The sequence below is a fragment of the Propithecus coquereli genome, unplaced genomic scaffold, assembly GCF_000956105.1.
Source record: "Propithecus coquereli isolate 6110/MARCELLA unplaced genomic scaffold, Pcoq_1.0 Scaffold1, whole genome shotgun sequence".
Lineage (NCBI taxonomy): Eukaryota > Metazoa > Chordata > Mammalia > Primates > Indriidae > Propithecus > Propithecus coquereli.
This window is the reverse complement of record NW_012133857.1, coordinates 8,193,997-8,211,557: the sequence shown is the minus strand read 5'-3', so window position 1 is coordinate 8,211,557 and position 17,561 is coordinate 8,193,997. Positions and strand designations below refer to the sequence as shown.

At 48.3% G+C, this 17,561-nt stretch overlaps 1 protein-coding gene across 3 annotated transcripts in view; it reads right to left on the bottom strand.

Annotated features, from left to right (window-relative positions):
* ZDHHC3 (zinc finger, DHHC-type containing 3) overlaps positions 1-17,561 on the bottom strand; it is a 49,224-nt gene that overhangs the window by 16,857 nt on the left and 14,806 nt on the right. For all 3 annotated transcript variants that reach the window (XM_012638765.1, XM_012638759.1, XM_012638773.1), the window contains exon 3: positions 6,580-6,704. In XM_012638765.1, the coding sequence (XP_012494219.1) occupies positions 6,580-6,704 (125 nt within the window). The remainder of the gene's footprint in view (positions 1-6,579; positions 6,705-17,561) is intronic.

Genomic DNA, 17,561 nt, shown 5'->3' with positions numbered 1-17,561 from the left:
TCTGAAATGGCTACCGTGGGCACTGCCAGGGGTTTTTCTGGGTGTGTATTGCAAGGGGCCTGGAAGACAGGGTCAGGACCCCTAGGGCCGCAGTTGTTCCAAGCAGGGGGACAGAGTCATTCCCCTTCAAGGCCTCTTATCTTGTTTAACATATAAGTAGGATGGAACTGATTGGCTGAGACAGAGGCTGCTCTCCTGAGGTAATGTAGAGCTTAGAGTTTGGTTTACTGAGGAAAAGAATAAAGAAGAATTTTGGAAAACTTGACCTAGTGGGCTAAGATACAGAAAACACCTGCTTATTTTCCCTAAAGACCAAACAACCAAGGGAGGGGTTGTTCCAGATGCACTACCATGTGCTACCAGGGAGGGCATGGCACCTCGACCCTAGAGTGACAAAGGAAAGAAGAGAGGGCTATTTCAGAGCAAGATCAAGGACAGCAGGAAGGGCCAGGTGTGGTGGCTCATGCCTGTCACCCCAGTGCTTAGGGAGTCCAAGGTGGAAGGATCACTTGAGGCCAGGAGTTCTAGACCATCCTGGCAACACGGCAAGACCCTGTCTCTATTAAAAATAAATACATAAATAAATAAATAAAATTAGCCAGGTGTAGGAGTGCACGCCTATAGTGCCAGCTACTTGGGAGTCTAAAGAAAGAGGATCACTTGAGCCTTGGAGTTGGCAGGTTGCAGTGAGCTGTGATCGTGCCCCTTCCTGTACTCCAGAGAGAGACCCTGTCTCAAAAAACAAAACAAAACACATAAACCAAAAAAAGGACAGCAGGAAGCCCAGTTCCCAGAACCTTTTGGCTCTAAGATAACATCCATTGTGCCAAGAAAAAGCAGAAAAATCATTCGAGCTTAAGTGTCCACCAGATAATCTCATTAGTTTGCATATATCTAACTTGTTATTGTGATAATTTTGGGGCTGAGACTGTTTCAAGCTTATTTGATAGCAAACACCACTCCCTCTCCCCCTCTGGACAATACAAAGTAACGATATGAAACAAGACTGACGGGGGCTTGAAAGCAACTCCTTCCCAAAACCAGTTTAGAAAGACTCATTTGCCAACAGATATGCTCATCAAAAATCTTTTTTTTTTTCCAATTCATTATTTTAATGAATTTTAGGCTCCCTATCTTTGGGGTATTATTTGTTCAAAACAGCTTGAAATATAAATACGAGCTTAGAAAGAATATAATTAGATTTCCTTTTTAAAAGTTCCTTAGTTCACACCAGCTTTTCTCTCCACTAGTTTCCATAACTAACTTTATCTTAGGGTCTTGAAAAAGTACACAGTGGGCGATGGAGGGCAGACCCTGCAGGAACAGCTGGGCCTCAGGGCCCTCCGGGTCACATTCACACCACGGTGCTGGCTAAGCTCTTGCGGACCACCTAGAAGGGCAGGGAAAGCACCGGAGCAGCTCTGTTGGGCTGGAGGTGTGCTGTTGCCTGGACTCCAGGGCCCGCAAGCACGGACCGCTCTGAAGGAGTCCTCCAGGGCAGGGCACACTCACATCCCAAGGAGGAGATGTGGCATAAACTTTGGGGGCAGGGCAGACCTGGGTCTGCTAAGCTACCTCAGTCAAACTGGCTAGACCCCAAGGCTTCAGGTTTCCCATCTGTACGAATGTTGCTGTAAGGAATACATGTGGATAGACACTGGGCCTGGCTTGGACAAGTGGTGGATTCATTCTGGTCTTTACCCTTGCTCTTCTCTACAAGTCAAAGGGGCTGGCTAACACAGGCATGACGGGAACGGTCACATCTCAGAGATGCAGGCGAGGCTCCAGAATCTCCCTGGGGGCCAGGAGGGCAAGGTAAGAAAAGGAAGTATGAAAGGGACATGGAGGGTGACAGAGAAACCCAGGTTCCAGCAACTCCATTACCCAGTCTCTATCGCTCTGTTTCTCTATCTCTGTTACCAATACACAATTTTAAAAGTACAGACAGTGAAGAATGAGCTGCTCCTTGCATCCTAGCTAGGCCTCAGCCACCAAGCATCATTCTCCCTCCATGGGGCCACTCACCATAGCCCATTTCTCGCATGTTCTTCCTTAGACTATCAGCTCTAGGATTTCTCAATCCCCTCCCTACCTGGGGAACAAACTCCAGAGGGTAACCACCTCCCTGCTCCAAGCTCCTGAGCAGTTTCTCTTCCATCTGTGCTTATTGTTCAAAGGGTTTTCAAGGGGGTGCTCTTGAGGCAGTGTTGGCTGAGTGGCCAGGAAGTGCCAAGTGGCTGGACATCCTCTGAAAGCTGCCCACGAGTGTAAACAAGCTCTCACAGCAACGCCGTCCTTTGCTCCCCTCCCAGCCTCTCTGAATAGATAAGGCACGAATACCAGGAAGTTGGGTTTCCCAATGGGATGGGTCTCACTGAGCGTCCAAATTAGAAAAATACACATCCTTCAGAGTGAAGGGAAAGTAAGTACAGCCCGCTGAGGGCTGCAAAAGTTGGTCCAAAATGCTGGGCCTTGAGTTTCCTGTTTGCAAAGATATGAAATGCCAAGCTGATACTCCTCCTCTCTCTGGGCCAGGTGCTGGCAGATAGTAAGTGGGGTGAGGCCATCCCACTGTGACTGGAGGCACTGCTCAGAGGCAACTTGCTCACAGAAGCCTCAGCCAGAATGGCCTGGGGCTGGAGCTTGGAGCAGCCAAGGGCAAGGCCTGGAGGCAGGTCCCAGAATGGGGCAGAGAAGGACACTCCACACCCCACCCTGCTGCTTCGCCTCAGGGGCCATCTGTCATAAGGAGGAAGAAAAGATATGGGCCTCCCCCCAAGGCCGGACACCCCACGCAGGCACAGGGATTCAATCACCTCAGAGGCAGCCCTCTTCCCAGCTCCCTCTGCACACACGTGGGCAGGAAGCTTGGCGGTGTCCCCTCCCAGACACAGCAGCCCAAGCACAGTGGCCAAGGAAGGCTCACCGCTCACACAGACTGGGAGCCTGTCCAGCCTCCACACACACCCGCAGTCACCCTGCCTGCCTTGGCTGTGGATGGCCCCATGCCCGAGGGCCCTTTCTCCACCTTTTTCACTTGGCAAAATCCACCCTGTTCTGAGGCTCTTTCCTGGCTTGGCTTTCCTTGCTCTTGTCCACGGCCATCTCCTAGCATTCCTTTCTAGCACTAATTCCAGCGTCTCGTGGATGAGACGCTGTGAGCTGGTGAGCTCCCAAGGCACAGGGACTGAGTGTGCAATAACAGTCCCTCAAAAGACCAAATGCTCTACATGGAGGAGTTTTTTTGTGCGTGTGTCCTGGCCTTCCAAGTTTCCCAGGCCCCTTCTTTGTTTCTAAATCACTGTTTTATAAGGCAGCAGATGTTTCTTTTTTCCTCTTCCTCCAGGTTCCCTACCCTTTTTCAGGAGCTCATATGCTTTGTTTCTCTGGGGCTTCTGTGTACTCTCCAGGGAGGTACGAGGGCCCTTCCTTGAGAGTCAGCCCCCAAGGAGCTGGCTGAGGCTCTCTTGCCCTTCCTGGGTGATGGCTCAGCCCAGGAACAGCCATGTCCCGTGGGGGCTCTTTGTCTCTCCCTATAGCAGCACTTAGCAAACTACACATGGTGGAGGAGTGTGCCTGCCCTGCCTGGGTGGGAAGCTCCTGGGGTCAGGGTCATGTCTAATCTACCTCTATAAGCCCAGAGCCAAACCCAGGGCCCTGCTTAGCCAGGGGCAGCTGCATGAAGGCTCCCACACTTCACACAAAGAAAGAGCGAGCCTGGGAAATGAGCTCAATCACGTCAGACTGGGGTGCTCCAGCAGGGAAAATAAAAAGAAAATAGCAAGAAAGTACTGCACGTGTAAGTTTTCATTTTACACCTCACAGGCTACGACTACAATTATCAGCAAAAAAGACATCTTCACCACATTCTGGCTCCAGCTCAGAAACAGTTTTGGGAAATACGGTGCAGTGGAGATAACAGGGATCTGAGGGCAGATCCTCACTTTGGGCTCTGGGCAAAGAAACTTAGGTTCTCTAAAGCAGCCTCAGCAGGAGAGTACCAAATAATGTATGTAAACTGCTCAAGAAACAATACTTGTATTATATAAATTTTATAAGTAATCATAACCATGAGAAAGACCAAACAAGAATCCAGCAGGGGCACCAAGCAGCCCCTAACTGTCTCAGCCTCAGTGTGCGTGTCTGGGTGTGGGGGGCCGGGCCGTGGGCCTTGCTAAAGTCAGAGGTCTCCACCTCCTCACGCAAGAAGAACCTAAAGCCTTGCCTTGGCATCCACATTTGTGTGAATGACTCCTCCCACAGGATTTCCACATGCTTCCGTGGTCCTTATGAACAGGAGAATTGACATCAGGATGAAAACAGCGCTGGGTTTCAGAGTGTCTCTCCTGGGAGGGAAAGACCCACCCATATACCACAGGGCCAGAGGGAACACCTACAGGTCCAAGGTCTGGGAGTACCTGTGGTACCCACCATAGACCAGGGAATAGAAACAGTCTCAAGTTCTATGGACTCTGTTGGGCAGAGAGGACCCAAACAGCTGGGCACAATCACATGGGTGCACACGTGCACCTTTGCCCAAGTGGGCAAGACTGACATGAACTTTCTCTAACCAGGCAGGCAGCCTGCCTCTGGGCTCAACCAACCATGAATAAACCCAGTCTGTCTAGTTTGCTGGGGATTCTGCTTATCCAAAACCGTGAGTCCCCAGATGGCCTGGGCCACCATGTGCCATCACAAAGGAGAGTTGTCAGCATACATTCTGAGGCAGGGACAGGCAACTCACAGGCATCCTCACTTGGAGTTCATCTGAATCAGCACATCTTGTTTTGCTCAAGCTGATTTGTTTACTAGCACACAAGAATACCTCCCTTGGATCATCCCAGGGAGAGAGGAAAGGAGGAGGCGGTGAGGAAAATGCCAGGCAGTGGAGGCAGCCGAGGGCTCACGGAGGGAAGAGAAAAGAACCACTGTGATCGCCCAAAAGTTCTTTTCTAACAGTTAACACCTTCCTGCTTCTGGTCCAGCCTTTGTAAACCCAAAACATCCCTAACTCCTTACACGTGCTTCTACCAACGAGTAGCTTCCACTTATTGAGCTGGGTGACTCACACAGTTGCTCATATTTAACCTTCGCAACAAGCTGGGGAGGAAAGACTCTTTTTACAGAGGAGAAAGCTGAGGCTCAGAGACAGGCAGCACCTGGCCTGGTCCCACAGTGTGGCAAGGGACAGCACTGGACTTCCAACCCTGACCTCTGCAGCTTCAAGGAGAGTGCCCCACCACACTGGCCTACCCTGAAGCGCTGCATAAGCAAGCCGGGCCCTTTTTATACAGGTGATGCTTACTTAGAAAACAGGGGGCTCCTAAGCCCTAGTGTGGCAGGATAGACTGACGCCCCTATCTCAGGCACCAGAAGCGAGCCCTGAATTAGATCTCAGAAGCAAGCTACCCAGAGACAGAAACCCCCCAGGAGATAGCGATCACCACCAGCCCTGCCCAAACTCCTCAGCACTCACCCTCAAGCAGGCAACAACCAGCTGGGGAGGTCTGCAGATCTCTTTCAGAGAGACAGCAAAACATAAATATGATTACATAAAGTTATATGAGTCACCCCCAAACTGGAGTTCTAGTGGACAGAGCCCTGTCTGAACTTAGAACCAGAACCACTGTGACCCAATCCTGTCTCTAGTAGTTACCAGCTATGGGACCTTGGAGCAGTCACTTAACCCTTTGAGCCTTAATGTCCTCATCTCGGGAGGTTGTCCCTGTAGCCATACCTATCCCAGGGGTGACCAGGAAGATGAAAATAAGATGATTGAGGATGAGGCAGGGCAGGCTGAGGGGCTGGGGACATAGCAGGTACTGAGGAGCTGATGATGGAATCTGAATGCTGGAGACTGAGGACTCTCCTCCGAGAGGTGGGCCGATTTTTAGCTGCTCAGATCTCTCACACCCAAATGTCTCCACAGCCTTGGCCTGAGAAGGATGACCTCTAACACCAGGAGGAAGTTCTTTCCTCCACAACCCCTCCCCACCCCAAGCACATACAACAGTCTGAAAAGGAGACCAAGTGACGTGTTTGTATTTCTGTAATTTAGCATTTAAAATTCCCTTATAATAATAAACTGCAATTTTTAGCTAGATGTTTTCTTATCAGGAAGACTTAAAACAATAAAGAAACTGAAAACAAAAAGGGAAAACTCACCACAGCTAAGACGGGGAAATGACTTTTTTAGTTGATTTCTGCAGTGGTCATAACCTCTAGAAGTGTTGTTTAAAAAGAAAGCCTGCATTCAAGGGCAACCCCTTCTTTTCAAGTACTAGATGTTCACAGAACGATTTTTAAAGTTTTGTCTACGGTACCCTTGTGATAAAGCTATAAGGTAGGAAAAGTGGGAATCCCCTCAATTTTACATATGTCAAAACAAAGGAGGGGACAGCCAAGGGCCTGCCCAAGTCCTACACCAGGTGTGGCAGAGCCAAGTCCCGGAACAGGCATCCTGAGCCCACACTGAATGCCCTTTCCCAGCTTGCGGGGAGGTGTGTGTGTGCAGGGCGGTGGGGGTGGAGGGAGACAGGGAGGCGGGAGGAGAGAGGAGGCGAGCCCCAGCAAGTGTACCTGCAATGGTGGGCTCGGTCGGGCTTGATGCTGCAGCATTTGGGACACTTGTACACCACCTGCCCGGGCTTCAACTGTAAGCTCTCGATGAATTCTTTCGTGGCGTTTCCTTTGGGCACTGCCCCCTGTAGGAAAGACGAAAGGCATCAGGGTTGGGCCGAGGGCGCAATCGGTTCTAACGTTCTACAGTGGAGAAAAGCAGCAACCACACACACACACGGACAGGACGTTTTGGTACCAACATGTGGACTCTGTGTTCTGAATTATGCCAACACCAGGGAATATTTATTGATCAAGAATTTTCCAGGCCGGGTGCGGTGGCTCACGCCTGTAATCCTAGCACTCTGGGAGGCCGAGGCGGGCGGATCGTTCTGAGCTCAGGAGTTCGAGACCAGCCTGAGCAAGAGCGAGACCCCGTCTCTACCAAAAATAGAAAGAAATTAATTGGACAGCTAAAAATATATACAGAAAAAATTAGCCGGGCACGGTGGCGCATGCCTGTAGTCCCAGCTACTTGGGAGGCTGAGACAGTAGGATTGCTTGAGCCCAGGAGTTTGAGGTTGCTGTGAGCTAGGCTGACGCCACGGCACTTGCCCCAGGCAAGAGAGTGAGACTCTGTCTCCAAAAAAAAAAAAAAAAAGAATTCTCCTGAGAAAATGCCATTAGGCCACACTAATCCCTTGATTAACTTTCTACACTGAACAGTTACATTGTTCTTGATTATTTTCTATTTTCATTTTGCTAATATTATCTTCATTGAATCCATTCTTTCCTATATAAATATTATAATGAGGATTTGATTCACTATTTTTTGGTCTACATTAAATTTCCTGGTAACAGCTTCTCCCTTTCTGAGTTTTCATTGGTGAGCACCATATCTAACAGTCCAGTTTTCCCAGATCAAAATTTGCAGCTCTACATTTTAATGGGTTGTGTTTACTAGGATCAAGTTTTATTTTATTTTTTTTTACCAGTACTGTTGTTATGAAGGATTGGTAATCTGTATTTAGTTCTCAGTGAATCCACAAGCAACTGGGAGCCACTGCCCTCAGGTGTTAATACTTGTGTTGCTGGCCAGAACTGCTCTTTGATCTGCTCTCCAACCCTGTTAGTATGCTTGTGAATACTTTGTGTTCTTTGGAGCCAACAGCAGAACCAAAATGCTGTAAGAATCTGCTCTTGCCGGGCGCTCATCCGAACAGAAAGAAAACAGGCGGTGCACAGTCTAAGCAGGGTCTCGATAACCAACCTTCACTAAGCACCTACTTGGTGCTGAGCCCTGGGCTCCCACCTAATTGCTGTGGACTCAGGAATCAAAGGTCTCTGCTTCCAGGAGGCTTGTGGTCTTTTGCAGGCTAACAGGCAATTTTAGTAAAAGGGGTTGCATACTGCAGAAGACATCTGTGTTGAGGGAGCAGAAAATTAACCAGGGGAATCAAGCAGTTTTAAGTGATGTTTGAGGGCTGTCCTGGGCAATGTGCAGAGCCTTGCTAGGTAGGCCTGTGAGAAAAAAAGGATTCTAGCACAGGAGGGGTATGGGTAAAGGCAGAGAGGTGAGGGTGAGCATGGCATATCTGGGAGATGATGAGAAGATTGGTGTGCTGAGCTTAGGGTATGCAGTATCAGCAGGGAGGCTGGACTGATGGGCAGGGGCCAGCCGTGTAGAGCACTGAATGCCAGGCCCAAAGGTTGGGGTGAGATTTTTCTTTACAGGTAGCCATTAGGTAACACTGGTGTTTCTGGAAGAAAGCTTAGTTGCTTGTGCTGTATGGGTCAGATAAGAGCGAGAGATTAAAATCCTAGACACTACTTAGGAGGTTACTGCTGATGGTCTAGTAAGGAAGGACTGAACTATGAAGATGGAAGAGAAGAAGTGGAGAGAAAATTCAGAGATCTGACTCTACAAAATGTGTGGGGAACCAACGTAATATTGTGGTGGTGGAGGGGGTGACGAAAAGGGAGGACATAAGCCCCAATAAGGTTTCCATTTTTAGCAGCTGGTAAACGGTAGCACCCTTAAGCCATTAAGAGAGCACAGAAGAAGCAAGTGGGAAACTCCACCTGCTTGGCCCAGCTCAAACAAGAACCATGTGTAACACCAGGTCAAGTGTCATCTATGGGATAAGACTGGAGCCCTCACCCTCCCACCCCATGGCCCCCACATCAGGTCTGTATGACACCAGGCTCCACTCCTCAGTGGGCATCCGTGAGATAGCACAATCAGGGAAGTTAGTGTAACATCAGAACAACAGAACCTGACACTGTCCCCAAGTTTTGAATGGGCCCATGACAGTGTGGTTTATTAGGGTGGACAGGTGGGGGTTTTAGGCAGAGCATCATTGGTCACCCCAGAGTAGGGCTGACGGGCTATAACAGGCCACGTGAGAGGTTCTCAGAGCAGAAGAGAGGAGGACTGGGTGTCAGACCCTTTCCTGCAAAAAGAAATCTGGGAAGAGAAGAACCACTGAAGAAACAGAAAAACCTTTAAATGCGGAGAATGCAAGGGAGCTGTGGCTTTGTCTTTTGCTAAGAAAATGACTCATAGCGGATAAGGATTCCAACTAAGGAAACTGCAGAGACAAATCAACCAACAACTCTCTCCTGAAAGTCTACACTGTGCCAAGCACTGTGGGAAGTATGAAGCAGCGATGGGAGCCCAGGCCTCAAACAGTGGGTGCACAGACACACAGATGCAGTGAGGTGGCCGAGGCTAAGTACCTGGTGAAAGGCACGGCCACCAGTGCATCAGGAGTGAAGGGGAGGCAGGAGGACTGAGGGTGGGGATCCCAGGAAGGCCAGAAGGATCCTGGGGGATGTTACGCAGAAGAGGAACACCTGGGAGGAGAAAGAGTTCAAGCACAGGCCCAGAGATGGGCCTTGAGACCTCCCGGCCTCCTCCTCATGTGGCTCTGCTGGGGCCCCAGCCTCTCCCCTGGTGAGTCTCCCCTTCTGCCTCGGGAGGACCTATTCACTCCTGAGATGGGCAGCACATGGCTGCCTGGTCATTCAGAGCAATGACGTGCTTCCCCACTGATCTGTCTTGAGCATCAGGAACTGAGGGCTCATGTGTAGCAGGAGACAAGGAGACAATGAGAAAATCCAAAGGAGCACTTGTCCACACACACACTCATCTCATTGGTTGAGGCTCAGGACTGACAGTTAAGTGGAGATGAGGTCTACTATACCCTTTCAACTCTCTGCAGTGTTTCCTTAAATTTTTTTTTTTTAAAGGGGGGATCTTGCTATGTTGCCCAGGCTGGTCTCAAACTCCTGGGCTCAAGTGATCCTCCTGCTTCAGCCTCCTAAAGTGCTAGGATTACAAGTGTGAGCCACTGTGCCTGGCCAAAATATTTTGTTAAAGTTGAAAAAAGATGTAGAAACAAAATCTGGCCTGCAAAATATAGTCAGATGTCAGGAAAGCCTATGACAAATTTTAAAAGCAAACAAACTTTGGTAGACAAGGACCACATGGTATGTACAATGCCCAAGAATGGAAAAATAAGCACCATACGTACTCACCAGCAAATTAGTTTCACTGATCAACACCTAAGTGCACATATAGGAATAACATTTATTGGGCGTTGGGCAGATGGGAGGGGGGAAGAGGGGATGGGTATATGCATACATAATGAGTGCGATGCGCACCATCTGGGGGATGGACACACTTGAAGCTCTGTCTGGGGTGGGAGGGCCAGGACAATGTAACCTAAACATTTGTACCCCAATAATAATATATAGCTTTGGATATTAAATATGCTATAAAAATACATAACTACTGACATGGGAAACATCTCTGATAGATTATATACACACACACATATATGAACAGGAAAGAGGGTGTATCTTTACCCTCTTACACACTCTCTTAAAAAAAAAAAAAAAAGCCAGGCGTGGTGACACACAGCTGCAGTCCCAGCTACTTAGGAGGCTGAGGTGGGAGGATCGCTTGGGTCTAGGAATTCCAAGGCAGCAGTGAGCCACCAGGGAAACAGTGAGACCTCATCTCTTAAAACAAAATGAAGAGAGATGCCAAAGTCTTAGTGGTTATCTCATGTAGTAGGATCACAGGTACTTTTTATTTTCTTGACTATATTTCTTAAATGTTCTATTATGAGCATATAGCTTTTGCAATAAGGAAACAACACATTAAAAACATGAAAAAAAAGAAACCTCAAGAAGAAGCCATCTAAAGAAGTAATATGACCAATTTTCCTGAAGTATGTAACCAAAATGCTATCATTGTCTCATCTTGAGACATCCAAGGGCCCCCGGTGAGGCACTGGTGAGGGGCTCAGGTCTGGAAATGTTCATGAAGGCAAGGCGGAGCCCAGATCACACAGCACGAGTGGACCTCCAAGGGGGCCTGGGAAGGGCACTGGCCCGGGCAGAGGAAAGGGTCTCGCAAAAGCCCAGAAGGCCCTATTTTTCATTTTCTTTAATGCAAAAAGTAATTGAGTTTGGGCAATTGTGTGACCTTCTGTAGATCCTGAAACCGCAACACTGCAACTGAAGTCACTATTATCATATGTACAAGAGAAAACGTGCAAAGGGACATCATGTCCCTCCTGGACATGAAGTGGTGGGGCTGAGTTTTCCTAAATCAAAGCCCAGGTGGTTTTTTGTTCAGGCCCAGTTTTTAAGAAGGTCCCAGCCACCAAAATTTGCTGTAAACCCCAAAGACCCTATGTAAAGGACTATAAGAGGAAACCCCTAAACCGTAAAGGGCAATCAGAGCTCTCACATGGTATTCTCATCATTGCCTGTTATTCCAGACCACGATTAGAGACATTCTTTAGCAGCTCAGCCTGTCGAAAAGTGTGTCCCTCCATGTGACTCCATTTGCATAAATCTCCCAGAAGTCTCATCCCCATTCAGGACAGGCCCCACCTGCCCAGCCACCTGGGCCCATCTCTCAGAGCCAGAGAGCAGCTGGGCCAGCCTGGAGACTGAGGAGTCTGTGACACATGAGCTTTCCAGTCTCTGCCTCAGACCCACTTTCTTTTTCCCTTCCTTTCCTTCCTTCCCTTCCTTCTCTCTCTCTCTCTCCTCCCCTTCCCTTCCCTTTCCTTCCTTCCCTTCCTCTCTCTCTCTCTTTCCTCCCCTTCCCTTGCCTTTCCTTCCTTTCTTTCTTGGATATTATGCTCTTCTGGGCTCATCTCCACAGATGAACTAAGAGCTCCTTGTTATTAGTTCATGGTAAAGAACTTCGCTCTGCACAATCCTGGACGGATGGCGGGGTTGGAAGGCCTGCTGAGACATTTTTGTCACTGCTGTCCCACCTGCACTACTGAGACACACCTAGTCCTCCCATTCTTACATACTTCCCAGGGATGTCTTAAAGATTCCACATTACTGCAGCCTGGCGGAACCAAATGTACTAATTTTTTTCTCCCTAATTTCCAAAGTAATACTTGTTCATGATTTTTAAGAAAGAAAATATAGATGAAAAAGTGAAAAAGGGAAAACTCACTTTTTGATCACCCAAGATGAGTACTAACATTTTGAAGCATATTCTTTCAGTCTTTTCTCTTTGTACACAGTAAGCTAGAAACACTTTCAAAAATCTACAGATCCAAGGCCGGGCGCGGTGGCTCACGTCTGTAATCCTAGCACTCTGGGAGGCTGAGGCGGGCAGACTGTTTGAGCTCAGGAGTTCGAGACCAGCCTGAGCAAGAGTGAGACCCCATCTCTACTAAAAAAAAAAAAATAGAAAGAAATTATCTGGACAACTAAAAATATATAGAAAGAATTAGCCGGGCATGGTGGCGCATGCCTGTAGTCCCAGCTACTCGGGAGGCTGAGGCAGTAGGATTGCTTGAGCCCAGGAGTTTGAGGTTGCTTTGCGCTAGGCTGACGCCACGGCACTCACTCTAGCCAGGGCAAAAGAGTGAGACTCTGTCTCAAAAAAAAAAAAAAAAAAATCTACAGATCCATAAAAATGGAGCATGTAGCTACCAAAATATATATTTGGCCCCATAGTGGAATCAGTTTAAATCTAATTTAAAAGAAGTGTGTAGAAGCTATTAAAGCTTTTCTGCTCTGGTCATGGCAGAACTCTCTCTCTTTCCAGCCTCTCTGCACAGAGCTCTGAGTTCCTAGTGGGGAAGGAATGTAATGTGTACGTGTGTGTGTGTGCACGCATTTGGGTGGTGGGGGTGGGGTATGACGTGCCTCCATCAACCATTCCCCTTAGTGGCTAGCCCAAACTTCTAGTACCTTCCTCAAGCCGCGCCCACTCCCTTTCCTATTTCAGAGAACACTGAGGATGCTGGAGCTAAATGCCTTGCACATTCCTCACCTCCCTGGACCCGCCAGTCCCCACTGTCTTGGAGGACGAGGCTCCCAGCTGACCCTGGCTCTCAGGGACCCCTTACTATTGCCTCTGAGCTTAGCCCTGTGTTCTTAGCCAACTCCACACCCTCCCCTCCCCTTTGTAGCTGAGCTTCTTGAAGCGCTGTGTGCTTAACGTCTCTGCTCACCTCTCTCTCCCTCTTTAGTCCACTGCTTTCTGGCACCTGTCTCCTCCACACCACGAAACTATTCTCGACAGGCCACTGAGCAATTCCCTGTGGCCAAATCCAAAAGCCAACTCTTAGCCCTCATCTTCCTTGAATTTCCTCACTGACCAGTCCCTCTTTCCTGTCTAGGGGGCTGTGCCTCGCACCTCTGCTTGTGACCCCACCCATCCTGGTCACTGGTGTTCCTCAGGGTTCCACCTGCAGCCTTATTCCCTGCTCGTGCTGCACTCTCTCCTGGACAATCTTTCCTACAATCCGTACTTCCTCTATCATCACTCAGTGATGATGCTCGAATTCCTAGATCCCAACTCAGACCTCTTCTGGATCTTCAGATATGTCTACCAGGCTGTCCCATAGGCATCATACACAGCTAAAACTGAACCCACTACTCTCTCCCTGAACTGTCATCCCAATTCTCCCTTTCCTGGCCCAGGGCCCATCCATCTACCCTGTCATCAGAGTAGAAATACAGTAGTCATCCCCAATTCTTCTAACCCTCTGCCCCACACCCTTCCCACCCTACCAGGTTAATTTCGCCCAAAACTATGCCTTGAATTCTATGTGTGTAGCTCTCTCTGCCAGCCGCTGTCATGCCTTAGTTCAGCCCCATCATTACCTGCCCCAGACTTTCTGAGACTCTCCCAGGTCCTCCTGCCTCTAGTCTCTCCCTCGCATCCTGCAGCCCCACCTCTACTCTTTCTCCCCACTAATTTCCAGAGTAAACCTTCTAAAATGTGAATCTGACCACATTATTCCCCTGGCCTAAAAGCCTTCACTGGATCCCTAGGGGCCATGGACCAGAGTTTGAGCTCCTGGGCAGGGCTCACAAGGCCACCACAACCCAGCCCTGGACCACCAATCCCTACACAGTCCCTCCCTGTGGTTGACCTAGAGGTTCCCAAAGGCACCATGCTCTCCAGGTTTTTGCTTCTGCTCTCAGGGGCCCCGTTTTAGCATCACCTCAACTGCCCCTCCCCTCCAGCCTGCCAGGCACCTCCTTGCCTCTAGCACCCAAATCAGAACCAACCTAGGGATCACCTCCTCTGCCTTCTTCTTAATGGCCCAGGCCACACCCATGGCAGAACCCATCATTTGTCCTTTGTGCTCCCACAGCTTGTATGTGTATTAGAACACATCATTTAATTACATACCATCTCTCGTATATGACTGTAAATTCCTGGAGGACAATGTCTGTCAGTAGCCCAGCAAATTGCCCAGGGCCTGGCATGAAGAATGTATCCAATAAACCCACAATCAATAATAATGATACAACATTTACTGAGTGCTTATATGCCAGGCACAGTTCCAAAGGCTTTGTGACAAAACTGTATTCTGTCAGTTAATTCAGACAATAAACCTATGAGGCAGAGACTATGATATTCCTCATTTTATAGATAAGGTAACTAAAGCAGGGAAGTCAAGTAACTTCCCAAGATAACATGGCTAATAAGTGGCAGAACTAAGATTCGGACCCAGGCAATCCAAATTTGGAAATTATGCCACTATCAGAAGATGAACATATATTTACCAGGTATTTCTATTAAGTGACTTGGAAAAGACTTTTTTTTTATTGCCTTGATGCCACAGTATCATTCTACTGTCAACAATTATATCAGCACACTAATATTAAGAGTGAAACAGTCCTAGGATAATAAGGGCTGTTCCAATAAGTATCTGCTCTAGGACAACATGACAACGTAAAAGGACACAGAAGAAAACACTGAAGACAGGTTCTAGAGAAATGCCAATGATTTTGAGGACTCAACATTTCTGTCCATTTCAAGCAACAAGAAGAAAAATTGTTTTAGGGCGATGGGATTAGGCCTGTGCATACCTGTTGGTCTAGGCAGAAACTCTCCCTCTGACAACTCTCCCAGGAGTGTGGTGACCAGCCCCAGGCCTACATCACAGGGCTACCTGTCTCCTCCACAGAAAAGTAGGAGATAGGTGGTCCACAAATGGGTCACTTTCTCTCTCTGGAGCCACAGAGATCTTCCCACTGGTGTTTATAAGTTGCTCAGTAGCAGATGTGAGAAGCTGCCTGGCATGAAGGAGAATGCAGCAAGCTACTCGAATGGACCCTGAGGCAAGTCCTCTGACCTGACCCAGGGAATGTGCCAATAATTTTGGTCAAGATGGGCAAAGCCTTCCTCTGGCTGCATTCTGCACCCAGCCTGCTGTGGGAGGACCCACGTGCTATTCCTCCTTTGTGCCCCTACAGGCCCGACATCATGCTGCTGCACTACCCTGCCAAGAAAATACACGCCAACTGGTTCTGTATACAACACGTGCTCAATAAGGCTGCCAAAAGAGACTCCAGAAGGGAATACCAACTGCACGTTTAAAGTGAGCCCCAACATTTCCACTGATGACTTTTGGCAGCTGAAACTAAAATCAGTGGCCTGTAGTGGTCTGAAATTGTCACGTAAGTCTGTTTATAGTGAGGTGTTCACAGGGTGGAATTCCGAGGGAGGCGGCAGTGGCAGGCAGACAGATGAAGTTTTCTTTTCCTTAACAATGTGGTTAAACTGAATGGATTTACAGTCATGGGCCATATAACGATGCCTGGGTTAAAGATGGACCACATGTAAGATTATGCTGTATTTTTACCATATCTTTTCTATGTTTAGATACACAGACACTTACCATTGCGTCACAACCGCCCACAGTATTCAGCACAGTATCATGTTACACAGGTAGGTTCGTAGCCTAGGAGCAATGGGCCGTACCATATAGCCTAGGTGTATAGTAGGCTGTACCATCTGGGGGTGTGTAAGTACACTCTATGATGTTGCACAATGATGAAATCACCTAACAATGCATTTCTCAGAATGTATCCCTGTCATTAAGCAACATGCCCTTTTCCCAAATTTCAGATTTGAAATAATTCATGAAGTTAATAAATGATAAGATCCGAAGAAAGGAAGGGTAAAAATATGCTGATCATAAGGGTTTATACAACTGCTGTGATTGTGTAACTCTTGGCTTTGGGCTTCCTGGCAGCCAGACCAAAAAGAAACAATGTTTGTCAGCTTTAAGCATCTTCTGGGAGACAGGCATTGTCCCAGATCTGTATTTTAAAGGGAATTGCCTCAGGATTCCTGAGGGAATTCAAAGGATGAGAATTAAAATGTGTTTGTAGATGGAAAATAAAAGGTGGTGGAACTGGCAACGGGAGGAAGAGATAGGGGCACCAAGATACAGGTTTCTGAGTCCAGGTTGTCTTCAAGAGGCTGCCTCCTCAGGGCAAGTAGAGCCCTTCTAGACCTCTAAAGGTCTGAAGTGTTTCAGGAACACAGAAAGTTCCTTTAATGACATTACACAATCTCAGAGTGGGCAAAGGGAGGGCATCGTGAGCTCCAACGCCAGCATGACTTGCACTCCCGCCCACGCTGCCTCCGGGCCAGCCTACCAGCCAAGTGAGGCGCCTGCTCCTCTGTCCATTTGTCCCCTTCCCTCTGTTGACAGGTCCACCCCTTTTGCCCTCTTTCTCAAATGGCGGTCTCACCTCCAAGGTGGCTGCTTACACATTTGGGAGTCAGTTTCCCTCTTCCCTTTTCTGCGCAAGCTCTACGTTGATCCATCTACTGCTACATTGGAGTAAATGACTGCTAAGTCACTTACTTACAGAGGCTGCAGTGGTGCAACTGTTCTGATGTTACATTTAGAATAAGAATTTCAACGCTGGAAGTGGCACAGTAACTGTGGGGAGACCATAAGAAGTTTGTTTTGTTGTTGGTATTTTTTTTTTTTTGACTGATAATGCTAACAAATCAAAATGATACACAGTGCATATGTTGTTTAGAACCTTTGGATGTTAAGTTCTGAAAAACTACCTGCAACATGAATTCTTGAGATACAAAACATTATAATCCCATTAGGGAACTCCTGAGAACCCTGCAGCAACCCCTTTCTAAAAACAGGCTCCCAGCCGGCGCGGTGGCTCACGCCTGTAATCCTAGCTCTCTGGGAGGCCGAGGCGGGTGGATTGTTTGAGCTCAGGAGTTCGAAACCAGCCTGAGCAAGAGCAAGACCCCGTCTCTACTAAAAATAGAAAGAAATTAATCGAACAACTAAAAATATGTAGAAAAAATTAGCCGGGCATGGTGGCGCATGCCTGTAGTCCCAGCTACTTGGGAGGCTGAGGCAGGAGGATCGCTTGAGCCCAGGAGTTTGAGGTTGCTGTGAGCTGGGCTGACGCCACGGCACTCTAGCCCGGGCAACACAGTGAGACTCTGTCTCAAAAAAAGAAAAAAAGAACACACGTGTGTGAGGGTGGTGGGAATAGCAAGGGGGAAGCCTCCTCTCCCACCGCCCAACAGCCGGTTCCCAGGTTTCACATGTCTTTTATGAACCAAACAACTTCTACACTCCACTCTCTGATCCTGACCCTCCACGAGCTCCAGACTGGCTATCTACTGCCCACCTAGCATCTCTGCTTACACGTAATATAGGGGCAGTTTG